The sequence below is a fragment of the Penicillium robsamsonii genome (assembly GCF_028829455.1).
Source record: "Penicillium robsamsonii strain IBT 29466 chromosome Unknown utg000008l_segment0_segment0, whole genome shotgun sequence".
Classification (NCBI taxonomy): domain Eukaryota; kingdom Fungi; phylum Ascomycota; class Eurotiomycetes; order Eurotiales; family Aspergillaceae; genus Penicillium; species Penicillium robsamsonii.
In genome coordinates, this window is record NW_026643226.1 from 128,375 (window position 1) to 142,413 (window position 14,039).

At 49.9% G+C, this 14,039-nt stretch overlaps 7 protein-coding genes across 7 annotated transcripts; 2 read left to right on the forward strand and 5 right to left on the reverse strand.

Annotated features, from left to right (window-relative positions):
- Positions 1 to 142: 142 nt before the first annotated feature.
- On the reverse strand, positions 143 to 2,310 carry N7447_010832 (ankyrin repeat domain-containing protein; the record flags this gene model as incomplete). The annotated part of the gene is made up of 2 exons (XM_057235094.1): positions 143 to 1,889; positions 1,943 to 2,310. 2 exons carry the CDS (start codon positions 2,308 to 2,310, stop codon positions 143 to 145), a joined length of 2,115 nt encoding a protein of 704 aa, XP_057080412.1.
- A 656-nt stretch (positions 2,311 to 2,966) lies between these two features.
- Positions 2,967 to 3,458, forward strand: N7447_010833 (uncharacterized protein; the record flags this gene model as incomplete). The annotated part of the gene is made up of 1 exon (XM_057235095.1): positions 2,967 to 3,458. The coding sequence occupies one exon, from the start codon at positions 2,967 to 2,969 to the stop codon at positions 3,456 to 3,458; it is 492 nt and encodes a 163-aa protein (XP_057080413.1).
- A 1,028-nt stretch (positions 3,459 to 4,486) lies between these two features.
- Positions 4,487 to 6,937, forward strand: N7447_010834 (1,4-alpha-glucan branching enzyme GLC3; the record flags this gene model as incomplete). The annotated part of the gene is made up of 8 exons (XM_057235096.1): positions 4,487 to 4,532; positions 4,591 to 4,715; positions 4,766 to 4,865; positions 4,915 to 5,027; positions 5,079 to 5,770; positions 5,823 to 6,158; positions 6,217 to 6,847; positions 6,911 to 6,937. The coding sequence occupies 8 exons, from the start codon at positions 4,487 to 4,489 to the stop codon at positions 6,935 to 6,937; spliced, it is 2,070 nt and encodes a 689-aa protein (XP_057080414.1).
- A 1,052-nt stretch (positions 6,938 to 7,989) lies between these two features.
- On the reverse strand, positions 7,990 to 10,001 carry N7447_010835 (F1F0 ATP synthase subunit beta; the record flags this gene model as incomplete). The annotated part of the gene is made up of 6 exons (XM_057235097.1): positions 7,990 to 8,922; positions 8,997 to 9,313; positions 9,432 to 9,474; positions 9,537 to 9,622; positions 9,762 to 9,928; positions 9,991 to 10,001. The coding sequence occupies 6 exons, from the start codon at positions 9,999 to 10,001 to the stop codon at positions 7,990 to 7,992; spliced, it is 1,557 nt and encodes a 518-aa protein (XP_057080415.1).
- Positions 10,002 to 11,051: 1,050 nt separating this feature from the next.
- On the reverse strand, positions 11,052 to 11,842 carry N7447_010836 (cytochrome c oxidase subunit IV family protein; the record flags this gene model as incomplete). The annotated part of the gene is made up of 3 exons (XM_057235098.1): positions 11,052 to 11,141; positions 11,234 to 11,427; positions 11,602 to 11,842. The coding sequence occupies 3 exons, from the start codon at positions 11,840 to 11,842 to the stop codon at positions 11,052 to 11,054; spliced, it is 525 nt and encodes a 174-aa protein (XP_057080416.1).
- A 56-nt stretch (positions 11,843 to 11,898) lies between these two features.
- On the reverse strand, positions 11,899 to 12,127 carry N7447_010837 (uncharacterized protein; the record flags this gene model as incomplete). Its single annotated transcript, XM_057235099.1, has 2 exons — positions 11,899 to 12,039; positions 12,089 to 12,127. The coding sequence occupies 2 exons, from the start codon at positions 12,125 to 12,127 to the stop codon at positions 11,899 to 11,901; spliced, it is 180 nt and encodes a 59-aa protein (XP_057080417.1).
- A 550-nt stretch (positions 12,128 to 12,677) lies between these two features.
- On the reverse strand, positions 12,678 to 13,378 carry N7447_010838 (actin-binding ADF family protein; the record flags this gene model as incomplete). Its single annotated transcript, XM_057235100.1, has 5 exons — positions 12,678 to 12,812; positions 12,868 to 12,916; positions 12,979 to 13,224; positions 13,300 to 13,310; positions 13,373 to 13,378. 5 exons carry the CDS (start codon positions 13,376 to 13,378, stop codon positions 12,678 to 12,680), a joined length of 447 nt encoding a protein of 148 aa, XP_057080418.1.
- Between the last annotated feature and the right edge of the window lie 661 nt (positions 13,379 to 14,039).

Genomic DNA, 14,039 nt, shown 5'->3' on the forward strand with positions numbered 1-14,039 from the left:
ATTACAACTACAGTTAGAACAATATGTCCCAACCCTCAACTCCAAAACAAGGCCTACTAAAGATCAAAAACCGAACTGAACAAGAATCAAAATCGGTTCACGCTAGATGCTATATATCATACACAAACTCCAAAGATTCCAATCAGAAATATTGATACCGAACCTGACCCCCAGAATGATACCCAAGCTGCTCAAAAATCTCCAAAATCTGTCTCCTCCCCGTATCCTTCGCAATAGCAAAAACCGTCTTCTTCCGACCAATCCCCACCTTAAGAAACGGATCCGCTCCATGCTGCACTAAAAGCCTAACCATCTCAGCCTCATCCGACTGAACAGCATTACACAAAGGCGTCTGCCAAGGATACCGCATAAGATCAACAGCTGCACGCCGATCAAGCAACAACCTTGCAACCCTCATATTCCCATTCAACGCCGCCAACGCCAACGCCGTCTCCCCCGTGTTATTAACAGCGTCAATATCAGCCCCGCAGTCCAGCAACAGCTCCACAATCCGGTCCTCCCCGTACGTAGCAGCCTGCGAAAGCGCCGTCTTGCTAACCCCCTTGCCCACATCCACGCTCGCGCCTGAGGCAATCAGAATTCGCACGATGCGGTCGTGGCCGCGTGCCGCGGCGATGGCGAGCGCGGTCTCGCCTTTCATGGCCTGTATGTTCATGTTCGCTCCGTATTCGAGTAGGAGGCGGGTTATGGGTTCGTGACCGAAGGAGACGGCGGCCATTAGGGCTGTTTGGCCATCGGTGTTTTGGGTATTGGCATCGGTGCCCTTGGAGAGAAGGGTTTGGACCATTTGGTGTTGGTTGGCTTTTACGGCGGCTATGAAGGTTTCTTTGGGGCCGTTCGGGTCCCACAACATGTCCCGTAGCATGCGGCTCATTCGGTGGGACTTTTTTGAGCGAATTGGAACTTTGAAGGGGTGGAGGTCTATTGATGGATTGAAGGTCCTTTTCTGTTTCTCAATTGGTACCGTTACCGGTTCTGGGAGGTGCATGTCGGTGTATTGTAGAGTAGTCTCTGTGGAAGCTGGGATGGGGAAGTTTTCGATTGGTAGCGCTTGTTTCTGTGTGTCTGTGGAATCGTGCATGTCCAACATCACTGGTATTGGAAAGTCGTCGACTGGTAGCGCTTGCTTCTGTGTATCTGTATCGTGCATGTCCAACATCACTGGTATTGGAAAGTCGTCGACTGGTAGCGCTTGCTTCTGTGTATCTGTATCGTGCATGTCCAACATCACTGGTATTGGAAAGTCGTCGACTGGTAGCGCTTGCTTCTGTGTATCTGTGGAATCGTGCATGTCCAACATCACTGGTATTGGAAAGTCGTCGACTGGTAGCGCTTGTTTCTGTGTATCTGTGCAATCTTGTATATCCAACCTCTCTGGTATTGGAAAGTCCTCTCTTATTGTCTCTTTTCCCAGATATGGCTGCGCTTGGCTTGAATATGATCTGCGCTTATCTAAAAATGAGAAGCCTTTCGGCGGGAGCGGGAGAAATGGAAGGCCAGCTGGTTCGTCTGATAGCCAGTCATCCTCGTCCAGGCTTCTCTGGCGTTCTAATTCCAGGGTCGGTGCTGGTGCCGTAGACCCACAGACTTCCTCCACTGGAGCCGTGTTCCCATTGTTAACAGGTAGTGGACCATCTGTCTGTATTATCTTTTGAAGCGTCGAGATAACAAAGTCACGGGTCAGAGTCAATAAATCTGAAGCAATACCAGTAGCGACCAACTCCCCCTGCAGCCGAGTCCAAGCTTTAATTTCCTCAAGCTTTGAAGAATCCTTCAAAATGTCAGAAACAACCGAACCATTTCTCTTGTCAGCGCGAATTTCATCGACAAAACGCTTCAGCGCATTCTCAATAATCTTCTGTGATGATCTGTATCAATGTTAAAACTTGGATCAACGCATAGAACATCGGCACGAACACACATCATCATATTCAAATTCACCTCATCAAGCCCACAAATAACCGACGAGAGGCGCGCGCGAATGTCAGAAATCAGACTCTGAGCCCCGAGCGTATCTGGATGTAGCACCAGCTTCTGCAACTCCCCCAGGATGACATGGCATGTCTGCAATCTTTTTTTCAAGACTGTGTAATGGACGCATTCTGCGCCTAGAGAAGAAGTATACGCCTCAGTCGCGCTTAGTCTGCCCAGAAGCAGCCCAAGCTCGTTTTGGGTCTGGTTTGTTAGGGCCGTTGACCCGCGCGTCGACTCATACAGGGAGTCGGTTAGCAGTCGGATTGCGGTGGCTTGGTGGCATGGCTGGTTACCCGCCACTGCTTGTAGAGACATTGTGGATTTGGGGATAAACAATGGGACTAGGCCTGAGGTCCAGTGCCGAGTGCGACATCCAAAAGGGGCCCGTGCAGCCACTTTTGGCCCCATCTGGGGATTTAGTGATTATGTCATAGATGTGAGGTGTCAATGTGTTTTTTAAAGTAAATAAAAGGCAAAGAAAGTCGATTAATTCAATTCAGGGGGGTTATCACGACATGGGAAAGAGAGTGGGAATGGATCGAATCCGATTTGAGATTAGATCCATGTGCGTAGCCAGGGAATGCAGACTACAACCTTCAAATTTCATCTCAACAGGCAAGATCTTCTAAATTAGCCTATCTACTGCTTGTTAGTCTGATTGTGCCTTATTGTCGCCCTCGCAGTATTATTTTTGTCCACGAAGATTAAGCGCCCGCCTTTGTCTCCCTGTCCAAAAACTCGATAAAGGAGTGAATAGAAGGACTCATGGCTTTTGTTCCTTTGTCGGTTCATTGAACAAGCTCTTTGTTCAATTATTCCAGTCAATATCAGCTGGAAAAGGATAAATGGATGGATTCTCCCGTCCCAATATATCTTTCTCATCATCTACAAAAGCCAAAGACTCGAGGTGAACAAACCTACAATTCATACTTCTAATCAATCCCCAGTCTATTTCTTACCAGACAGTCAATATGAGCTCGAATAGATACCCAGGCACGGAAGAGGTTGACGAGATGGACTACGAACAGCGATTCCTCACCGCATGCGCCTGCTTCAAGTCCTGTCTATACGAAGAGTTCCGGTTCCTAGGTCTCGGAGACGGCATCCGCTGCGAGGTCCTTCCAGTCCTCCATAAGCTGGTGAGGCTGCTGGAGGCCATAGTTGTTCTGGGTGAGGAGATGGCACGGTCATGTCCGCACTGTCGCACTGTTCGCATTAGGCCCGAGGACCACTTCTTGGCTGAGTTTGAGCGCCTGTGTCGCGACCGCATCATGGCTCCCTTGATGAAGGCCATTGCTGATCTTGAAGCTGACCAGGCATCGACAGAGCCGAAGACGAGCGTTGACTTTATTGTCGCTTCGGATTTGGATGATATTCGTCCCAGTACCATCTTGCTCTCTGATAAGGCGCTGCCTCTGGATATGAGCTCCTGTGTTCAACTGCAGAATCTTTCTCGTCCTTGAGGTTCTTTTCGTTTATTTACTTGCTTCGTTATTGAATAAACCAGATGTATCCGCTTGACTTTTCTTCCACTGTAGACCTCCATCCTGTATCATATAGACCTTGTTTTGTGTTTTGAATCCTCATACACTTAGACTCAAAACTTGAGATATAGGCTTTCTTGTATTTGCTCAAGCCCTGACGCTACAGCACGAGCTATTTCGTGTATACCCCGGTAGAAAGTCTACAATAAGCCTTTTCAAAATAGTTGCCCTAGCTCCAAGTCGCTACCCAGCTCCAATAAACCTTCATATTCTGGACTCATAGGCATATTAACATGAATCACAAGGACAGGACTGCAGGGGTTTTGCATGGTAATATGTCGACATGAGGTTGTAAAAGGCAGACCCGGTAGAGAATTTTCATCCCCTTGGCGTACTTAGCTCCAATAGAAAAACACAATATACTGGCGGTTTTCGCCTTCAAGGGATAATACATGAGCCACGAGTCTGGACTAAACTAGGATCAAATTACACATGTCTCAATTTGCAGTTCCAGGCCATGGACCGAGCACTTTTGAAAAAAAAAGTATTATACAAGCCCCTGTGCCTTAGCGGGTACCTACATAGTGTCACTGATATAAATATAATCCGGTGAGAAAATACGACCAAATGCAGTCCGAGATACCTACTCCGGAGCTTCGCACGAAATTTGCCGCTACGTCATGGATTTGATTTTTCGTAGGCTCAGAACCCGAAGAGTCTGGTCTTTATTCTCTCAAAAACAATGTTATAACTTAGTATGTGTGCCTGAAAATAGCTCTGTACCTGGCGGATCCGTTCCCGCTCCACATCCCCACTGGAGCTCGAAGTCCAGTCCATATGCCTTGCCTAGATATTACATGCATATGCATTTGAGGAAATAAACTGGAAAGACAAAAAAGACAAAACCAAATTTTCAGAAGGACAAAGCGTTGAGGGGTTGATGTCACATGGTCCCCGCTGGGTTTCCTTGATCTGGGCCTCTCCACCTCCAGCTCTCCCCACCAGATATGTCTTCTACAACTGACAGCTCGAATATTCCCAATGATGGCACGGGTGAGCTTGTATTTACTAGGTTCAAAGGACATCTCAATTCTAATCAAAAAAAAAATAGGTGTTATCCAGCTGGATCCTTGGCTGGAGCCCCATCGCGATGTCTTGAAACACAGATACCAGGTAGTCGAGACATGGGCCAAGACCATCAATGAGACAGAGGGTGGCTTGGACAAGTTCAGCAAGGTGAATTGATCTCCATTGATTGCTTTCCCATGTACTAATGCACTTATCAGGGCTACGAAACCTTCGGACTCCATGCGCAACCTAACGGAGACATCAAATACCAAGAATGGGCACCCAACGCCAAAGAGGCCTCTTTGGTTGGCGAGTTTAGTACGTTATGTACTGATCATATTTGAGGAGCATGAACTGAGACTGGCAGACAACTGGGATGTCAACGCCAACCCCATGACGAGGAACAGCTTCGGCATCTGGGATGTAACGGTACCGGCGAAGAACGGTGCTGCCGCTATTCCCCACGATAGCAAGATCAAGGTAAGCACATCAACCCGCATAATAGAGCACTCCCACTAAGAACTCCGACAGATCACAATGGTGCTCCCCACCGGCGAGCGCATCTACCGACTCCCCGCTTGGATCAAGCGCGTGGTCCAAGACCTGAGCGTGTCGCCTGCATACGATGCCGTTTTCTGGAACCCTCCTGCGGAAGAGGCTTACAAGTTCCAGCATGCGCGGCCCAAGAAGCCCAAGAGTCTGCGCATCTACGAGGCGCACGTCGGCATCTCGTCGCCGGAAACTAGGGTCGCTACATACAAGGAGTTTACAAAGAACATGCTGCCTCGCATTAAGTACCTAGGATACAATGCAATCCAGCTAATGGCCATCATGGAGCATGCTTACTATGCTAGCTTCGGGTATCAGGTGAACAACTTCTTCGCGGCGAGCAGTCGCTATGGATCCCCAGAGGATCTGAAGGAGCTTGTTGATACCGCTCACAGCATGGGCCTGACTGTGCTGCTCGATGTGGTTCACAGCCATGCCTCCAAGAACGTCATTGATGGACTCAATGAGTTCGATGGAACGGACCACCAATACTTCCACGGCGGCGCCAAGGGCCGTCATGAGCTGTGGGACAGCCGTCTGTTCAATTATGGCAGCCACGAGGTGCTGCGTTTCCTTTTGAGTAATCTGCGCTTCTGGATGGAAGAGTATGGATTCGATGGATACCGCTTCGATGGTGTGACCAGCATGCTCTATACGCACCATGGTATCGGAACGTACGTGCATTTCTCTACTATCCTTTAGAAGCCCGCTAACTGAAAGAAACAGTGGCTTCTCCGGTGGATACCACGAGTACTTCGGGCCATCCGTCGACGAGGAGGGCCTCACATACCTCACCCTCGCCAACCAGATGCTGCACGAACTCTACCCAGAGTGCATCACAGTCGCAGAGGATGTCTCGGGCATGCCCGCACTGTGTCTACCCCACGCACTCGGCGGTTCCGGCTTCGATTACCGTCTCGCAATGGCCGTCCCAGACATGTGGATCAAGCTGTTGAAGGAAAGCACAGATGACGAGTGGGACATGGCCAACATCTCCTTCACACTCACCAACCGTCGCCATGGCGAGAAGACCATTGCCTACGCCGAGAGTCACGACCAAGCGTAAGCCAAATCTCCCACCATCCCCATCCAACCAACCAACTAACACACAACCCCACAGCCTCGTCGGCGACAAGTCCCTAATGATGTGGCTCTGCGACAAAGAGATGTACACACACATGTCCACTCTAACCGAGTTCACCCCCGTAATCGAGCGCGGCATGGCCCTACACAAAATGATCCGCCTAGTAACACACGCCCTCGGCGGCGAGGGCTACCTAAACTTCGAAGGCAACGAATTCGGCCACCCCGAATGGCTCGACTTCCCCCGCGCCGGCAACGACAACTCCTTCTGGTACGCACGTCGCCAGCTAAATCTAACCGAAGACCCTCTTCTGCGGTACCACTTCCTGAACGACTTCGACCGCGGGATGCAGCTCACCGAGCAGAAGTACGGATGGCTCTCTGCGCCGCAGGCGTATATCAGTTTGAAGAACGAGAGCGACAAGGTACTTGTCTTTGAGAGGGCTGGGCTGCTTTGGATCTTCAATTTCAACTCCAAGCAGAGCTTCACCGATTACCGTGTTGGTGTTGATGTTCCCGGTACCTACCGCATTGTTCTTGATACGGATGAGAAGGAGTTTGGTGGGCTTGGACGAAATGTTAAGGAGACGCGCTTCTTTACTACCGACATGGAGTGGAATGGACGGGGGAATTTCGTGCAGGTTTATATTCCTACAAGGACTGCTTTGGTATGTGTCTTCCCCTTCTTCCCTTGTTTTGGTCTGGTTTACTGACTTTCTGCGTTCTTACAGGTCCTTGCTCTGGAAAATACCCTGTAATGTGAACGCCAATCCATATCTGTGTCTTTCACGCAGCCGAGTCGAAGATTGAGCGTCCCGTGCTAGTTAATCCTGGCATTGAGTGTTTGTTCTTCGCTAGTTCTTCGCTAGTGTGGCGTGATTTGACCTGACTTCGTCATTGTGTAATGTCCTGCATTTTGTTCCTAATCACAGCTATAACTATCTACCTCTAGTAGTCTCATATCATATACATTGTTTTTTAACGCATTTTGCATTATAGACTAGACAGGGCTTTTTAAGATGTTGTGTTTCACGACTTCTGTATAGACACCATCGAGAGAGAGATCACATTGAGTTTGGAAAAAGCCTATAGCGTAAAGGATAATGATCAGACCTACGAGCTACAGACAAGACCAGTCGAATGGTCAAGTTGGCAGCGGTATAGGTACGAACGTACCTCACCCCATCTCCACTACATTACATCTACAGCATACCCAAAACCAGGACGCCATCACAAAGGAAATGTCGAGAATCAGGTTTTGAACTCTAAATACACAAAATAATGAAACAGGCCGGTCGAGGGGGGGTTGTGTAAGGTATCTCTCCAATCCAGACCGGCTTTAAAATCCCATCAACGCTAAGATAGAACGCATCACCTTCCCCCCCCAACCACCAAAAAACCCCCCAAACCATTTCCCTCAATCCCAAACACCACGATTCAGCTCTCAGTAAAACCCAACACTTCATATTCCCTTGCTCGGGTTCCTTTCGGAGCGAGTCTAGAAAGAACCCCCGGTGATCTCCGACGTTGACGCGACGACCATGCAGAAAGAAAAGTGAAATCAAATCCCTTTATTGTTGCATTGGTTTTTCTCCCTTGGGTAATGTACATGGTAATATACACGCCTCGAACAGGGAAATAATGTTGTCGCGTACAACGTTGGAACATTTTGGGTGTTCTGACAAAGGGAATTAAATGGAAGGAGACACAAGAGAGAATAGGTGAGGGAAAGAGAGGGAAAAAGGAACAAGGAGCTTGAAGATGGAGGGGAAGTTAAGACGGCGCTAGCTAGCAAATGACAAAATTACATTTAGGCCTTGTTCTCAAGCTCAGCCAGAATCTTCTCACCCTTAGCGCGAGCAGCGTTGATGTCACCAACCATGTAGAAGGCGGCCTCGGGGAGGTCGTCACCCTCACCAGCAATGATGGCCTTGAAGGAGGAAATGGTGTCCTTCAAGTCAACAAGGGTACCCTCGATACCAGTGAAGACCTGGGCGACGGCGAAGGGCTGGGACAGGAAACGCTGGAGCTTACGGGCACGCTCGACGGTGAGCTTATCAGCCTCGGACAACTCATCCATACCGAGAATGGCAATGATATCCTGGAGGGACTTGTACTCCTGGAGCATCTGCTGGACACGGGTGGCGGTGTTGTAGTGCTCGTCACCGATGATACGGGGGTCGAGCATACGGGACTTGGAGTCAAGGGGATCGACAGCGGGGTAGATACCCAACTCGGAGATACCACGGGACAACACAGTGGTGGCGTCCAAGTGAGCGAAGGTGGTAGCGGGGGCAGGATCAGTCAGATCGTCAGCGGGCACGTAGACGGCCTGGACGGAGGTGATGGAACCCTTCTGGGTGGTGGTGATACGCTCCTGCATGACACCCATGTCAACAGCCAGGGTAGGCTGGTAACCGACGGCAGAGGGGATACGACCGAGAAGGGCAGACACCTCGGAACCGGCCTGGGTGAAACGGAAAATGTTGTCAATGAAGAGCAGCACATCCTGACCCTCCTCATCACGGAAGTACTCAGCAATGGTCAGACCAGTGAGGGCAACACGGGCACGGGCACCGGGGGGCTCGTTCATCTGACCGAACACAAGGGCGACCTTGGAATCACCCTCAAGCTGGATGACACCGGTCTCCTGCATCTCGTGGTACAGATCGTTACCCTCACGGGTACGCTCACCGACACCACAGAACACGGAGTAACCACCGTGGGCCTTGGCAATGTTGTTCTAGAAGGTCAAAAAGCATAAGCATTTGATGCTAATCCCAAGGGGGAAAATATGGGAGGGGGGTGAATCCTTACAATCAGCTCCTGAATGAACACGGTCTTACCGACACCGGCACCACCGAACAGACCAATCTTACCACCACGGGCGTAGGGGGCGAGCAAGTCGACAACCTTGATACCGGTGACGAGAATCTCGGCAGAGGTGGACTGGTCGACGAACGCAGGGGGATCGGCGTGAATGGGAGCGAACTTGGTGGCATTGACGGGACCACGCTCATCAATGGGGTCACCAGTGACGTTGATGATACGGCCGAGAGTGGCAGGGCCGACGGGGATGGTGATGGGAGCACCAGTATCAGTGGCAACGACACCACGGGAGAGACCCTCGGTACCTTCACATAAGCGTTAGTTGAAGCTCTAATATACGGTCGGGTGCACGGTGGGTCCCCCAATCGGGTAGGGAACGACACGGTGGCCCAAGAAAGGGGGATGAAGGGGGATGAAGCTTACCGTCCATGGCAATAGTACGGACGACATTCTCACCCAAGTGTTGCTATAATGCCATTGTTAGCTTTGCGATTTTGGATCAAGGTTTCAGCCAATGAGATCACGTACAGCAACCTCCAGAACGAGCTTCTGGCCGTTGTTGGTGGTGGTGATGGCGTTGTAAATGGCAGGGAGCTTCTCGCCGCTGAACTTCACTGTAAGATGGCGAATAGAAAGTCAGATACGGTTTTGTTGATGATTTTGGGGTTGATTTCGATGGTTTCGGTGATGGATTGGGTCCAGGGAAAAGATTTTCGCGAGGTCCCATTTCCGTCAGGAGTCGACAACACGTACCGTCAACGACGGCACCAATGACCTGGTGAACCTTTCCGGTCAAGGAAGCATCGGAGCTAGCGAAACGGGCAAGAGCCGGGAGAGCATTGGAGCGGATGGGCTGGAAGGCGCGGGCGACGGGGGTCGTCCGGGCAAAAGCAGCCCTCCCAAAGGACCGGGCGAGACCGCTAAAGAAATTAAAAATTAGTTTTCAAAATGAATAAGAAAGTAAGATTTCCTAGAATCATACCTCTTGAACATAATGACGGTGTTGAAGAGTGTGATGAAGGGGAGAGGTGAGGTTGGAACGGGAAAAGAGGGAAGAAGAGGAAGGGAAGAGGTTGGTGGATGGGGACTGGTCGCCCTTAGCCTTTCCGGGGCGGTTTTGCCGACAGATCCCGTGATGAACCGAGCACCAACTTGAGCTTTCTACAATGTAAAAGAGCTTAATTTTCTTATTTAGAATAATTTTTATATATAAATTATGGTCTTCATCGTTTTGAATTATCCATTGTCACTAATATTTCATGGTGAGGTGGTGGCCGAGGAAGCTCAGCCCGTTGCCCTGGAATTCACGCACACACACCGGGGCTTGGCGGCCGGGTGCAGGGAACCACCTACGGGTTTTTCTCTAAATGACATCTTTCGGAGAAACTTAGGTATATAAAGGGAAGTAAGCTGTCTAACGGTCAAAAGACCATATATCATGAAGTCCAATGGCCCTTTGGTCCGAATATATCCATCGGAAAATCTCTGACGTGTTGGGTCAACCCGTTCCGCGTAAGAATATACAACTTATGGAATTTATAAACTTATACTATATTTGAAGCTAGTATTATGCTCATATTCATTATGCTCATTATAATTAAAATCCGGATTATGATCTATAATTCCATTCTATTTCCCATCTCCATAGAAACCCTTAGTATTCTCTCAAAATCGTAGTCCCGCAGGGATTCTCCGCACTTACGTTGCTTCCGAATCACTCCGTAGACCACGCCATCCCGACAGGGGGAAACACATACTACATCCTTTATAGAGTCAATCCAAAACACATTCTCTATGGCTACAAAAGAGATACATTGATTATAGCACAGTACGGGATACACGCATTTTCGAATGCTTGCCAAAAAGGATAGAATGGGGGAACAGACGACAGCTGCGCGCACGGGAGGCCCATCCTCCGATACAAAGACATGCTGAACATGGCTATGGAAAGAGCTTGGAATAAAAACGACTTCAAGGTCGTGCGATGGATGCCATCCGTCCTGCGTAGATATCAAATCATTCCCGGTCGGGCGATCGGTACATCTATGACTTCTCAAGAGGAGGGCTCTGGACGAAGCCCTTGCCTTCGTAACCCTCTTTGCTGATTCCGTGGATGGGGTTGATCTTCTCTTTCTGTAGTCGGATAGGTTAGCATCGTCCAAGTTGGCTGGGGCAGAGACTTCTCCCGACGGCGGTCGGAAAGGGCGGGAGGGATATATATGTACCAGAGCATATTCGTTGGAGGCCTCCTGCCACTCCTTGGACATAGTGGCGGGCTGCTTGCCGGCAAAGGAGTGGATGCCGTAGAAGACGGCAACGGAAACGGCAGTGAGCTGAAGCACCTTGGAAAGCACGCGCCAGCCCTCACCCTTGGGGGCCTGGGCGCGGGGGCCGTGGGCGCCGAAGGCAATGTAGTAAGCTACAAAGAAGAGAATTGATGTCAGCGAGAGAAAAAAAAAAAAGCCTACTTGTAAAGACAATTGTGGAGGTTCGAGGAATCGGGCCATCCCGAGACAGATAACCTCGGAAGCCTCAGGGTAATCGAAGCGAGAGGCTATCTTTCAAGCACACCCGTTCTAGAAATAGCACGTACCGGCCTTCTTCTCCTGCAGGGTCATCTGGTGCCAGTCGACCTTCATGCGGTCACGGAGCTGCATCCAGAGCTCGGCCTGCTCCTGAGGGGGCATGACCTCCCAGCGCTTCTCGATGTTGGCGAGGGTAGGGTTGGGGATAGCATGGTCCGAAGCAGCGCGGGTCTGCAGGGCGTTCACAGCAGGGGCACGGATGGCCGCGGTGCTGCGAGGGACAGCGCGAGAGACGGTGCGAAGAAACATTGTGCGGCAGGCGGGAGGTGGAAGCACCACGTCGAAATGAGGTTCAATTGAGGTAATTAGAGTGGGGTCGGGGGTCTAAAAGCCAGAGAGCACGCCAGGGCACGGCTTAGGAGAGAGTGGAGGAGGGTCGTGGATGGAGATATGACTTGAAGACGTTTCTTGTGGTTTGAGGTGGAAAGGCGAGGAGCCGGTCGGGACTAGTGCGGTTTGGGTTTGGCCGCCTCCTCATTGGCTCATCGCCCAAACCGGCTCTTCTCTACCAGTGAGCATCATCATTTCAGCCATATGGCATGATGTTATTATTTGATATCTTTTGAGAGTATGATATATTTTTTGTCTCTTATTTTGACCGTTATTATATCTTTATTCGCGAAGTTCCCCTGTTTCAACCAGTCGCTCAAGTCTCTTAATGTCGTCGGAATCTTTACCCACCTAGAAACTTAGCCCAGTCAAGCAACAACCTTTGCAGCAAAAGCCAGAACTTACCCAGTTGCTTGATTATTCTACATTCAACAGCATGCTAGTCGAGACTTTCTCACCCACCATGTGTAATATAACCAACAGACAGGAAGATTATATGCCCGATTAACCAAATATCCTCATCCAGAGGGAAACCATTCAGAACAATTGGAACAAGCTGGAAGTGAAATCAAAAAGACTCTTCAGGCATCTCGCGAAATGAAACAAACACGGGCCAAGTCGTAACGGTCTTGCATTGCAACTAAGAAAATGGGAGAACGGTGTGCAGAGAAGGTTATGAATTTGATCGTTCCGCGGCGCCGTCAAGGGCGCACCCCTGTCAGCCGCGCAGCCCGGATCCAGCCGGCGCTATCATTTATGCCTTGCCACCGCTGGCCTCCTTCAGGACTGTCTTCCACTCGATATCGGACTTGTCATCGGCGTGGATGGAAGTGACGACGTTGAGGGCGTTCTTGAGAACCTCGCGGGTGCTGGCGTAGATCATGGACCACTAGAAATGAGATGAGTTATTGCGGATCAGCCTGGGGTCTGGTTGGGAATCTTACGAGAGTGGGGGTCTCGCTAGGCACCCAGGAGATGAAGATAATCTTGCTTCTGTGAGAATAATCAGGTCAGCGGGGGGGGAACTTGTGAATTGCGATTGTAGGAATGCGCACCTCTTTCCCTCGCCGGGGATCTCGTACTCGACGTCGTAGACGGCGTAGCGGGGGGAGGCGCGGCCCTGGCTGTCCTTGGCATCGGCGAGCTCGTTGCGGAAGACCTCGTAGTCCTGGTCCTTGCCGACTGAGTCTACGACAACCGACTTCTTGTCGTCGGCAATCTTGTAGATGATGTACTTGGTCTTGCCGTGGCTTCGGCTGAAGTCTTGGAAGGTAGTGATGCAGTCATCATGAATTTGGACACTGTAGGGGGCACATTGTCAATAAATGGTGAAAGTGAGGGGAAACCAGTTGCAAGCGCGGGAACCGACGACTTACCCGGATGCGAGCTGCGCGATATCATAGTCAGTACTGAGTGTTGTAAAGCATGAGTTTGAGTGCGAATACTAACCGACATGATGGCTTATGTAGATGAGGGAGACAAAAAAAGGACGGGCTGTCAACTATGTCAGTGGCTGAGATGGCAAAACTCAGGGGGTTCCCCGAGCTTCTCGAGTTGACCTGAGATGTCCAAGTAACATGCACTCCAATGACTTACAGGAATTGAAGGAGGCGGAGATCAAGGGAGACGGGTGAAACGGGGAAGATGGAGTTTGAGGGGTGAATAGTTTCCCAGGTGTTGCCATGGCCATAGTGGGGGTGGCTGCACGTGATATCAGACTTTTGATAATTTAAGTGCTTGGTACTTGTTTACAACTGGAGTGACATGTTGGGAATTGATCTAATAGGCTTTATTTTTAGGATTTCTTGACATTTCCGAGGATGTTGGGGGTTTTGACTTGAAAATGACATCTAGTGTCTGGTATATCTTCATATTCAACAATATTTAGGTTTCTTCACGAGTATTTCTTTGTACATCGAAGTACTAGGTACTTATAATAGTACATGTTCGAAATCATAGCTGCATAATATGTACATCCCTCTGCTTTTATGAGCCTCTCCAATGTGGGTGCGAGCTAAAATTGGCTGGTTCAACCATGGGACACGTCAGTGGCTATTTTTGTCTTGGCCCACCTATCTACTCCGTATATCTAAAGGATTTACTGCATCTGCCTATG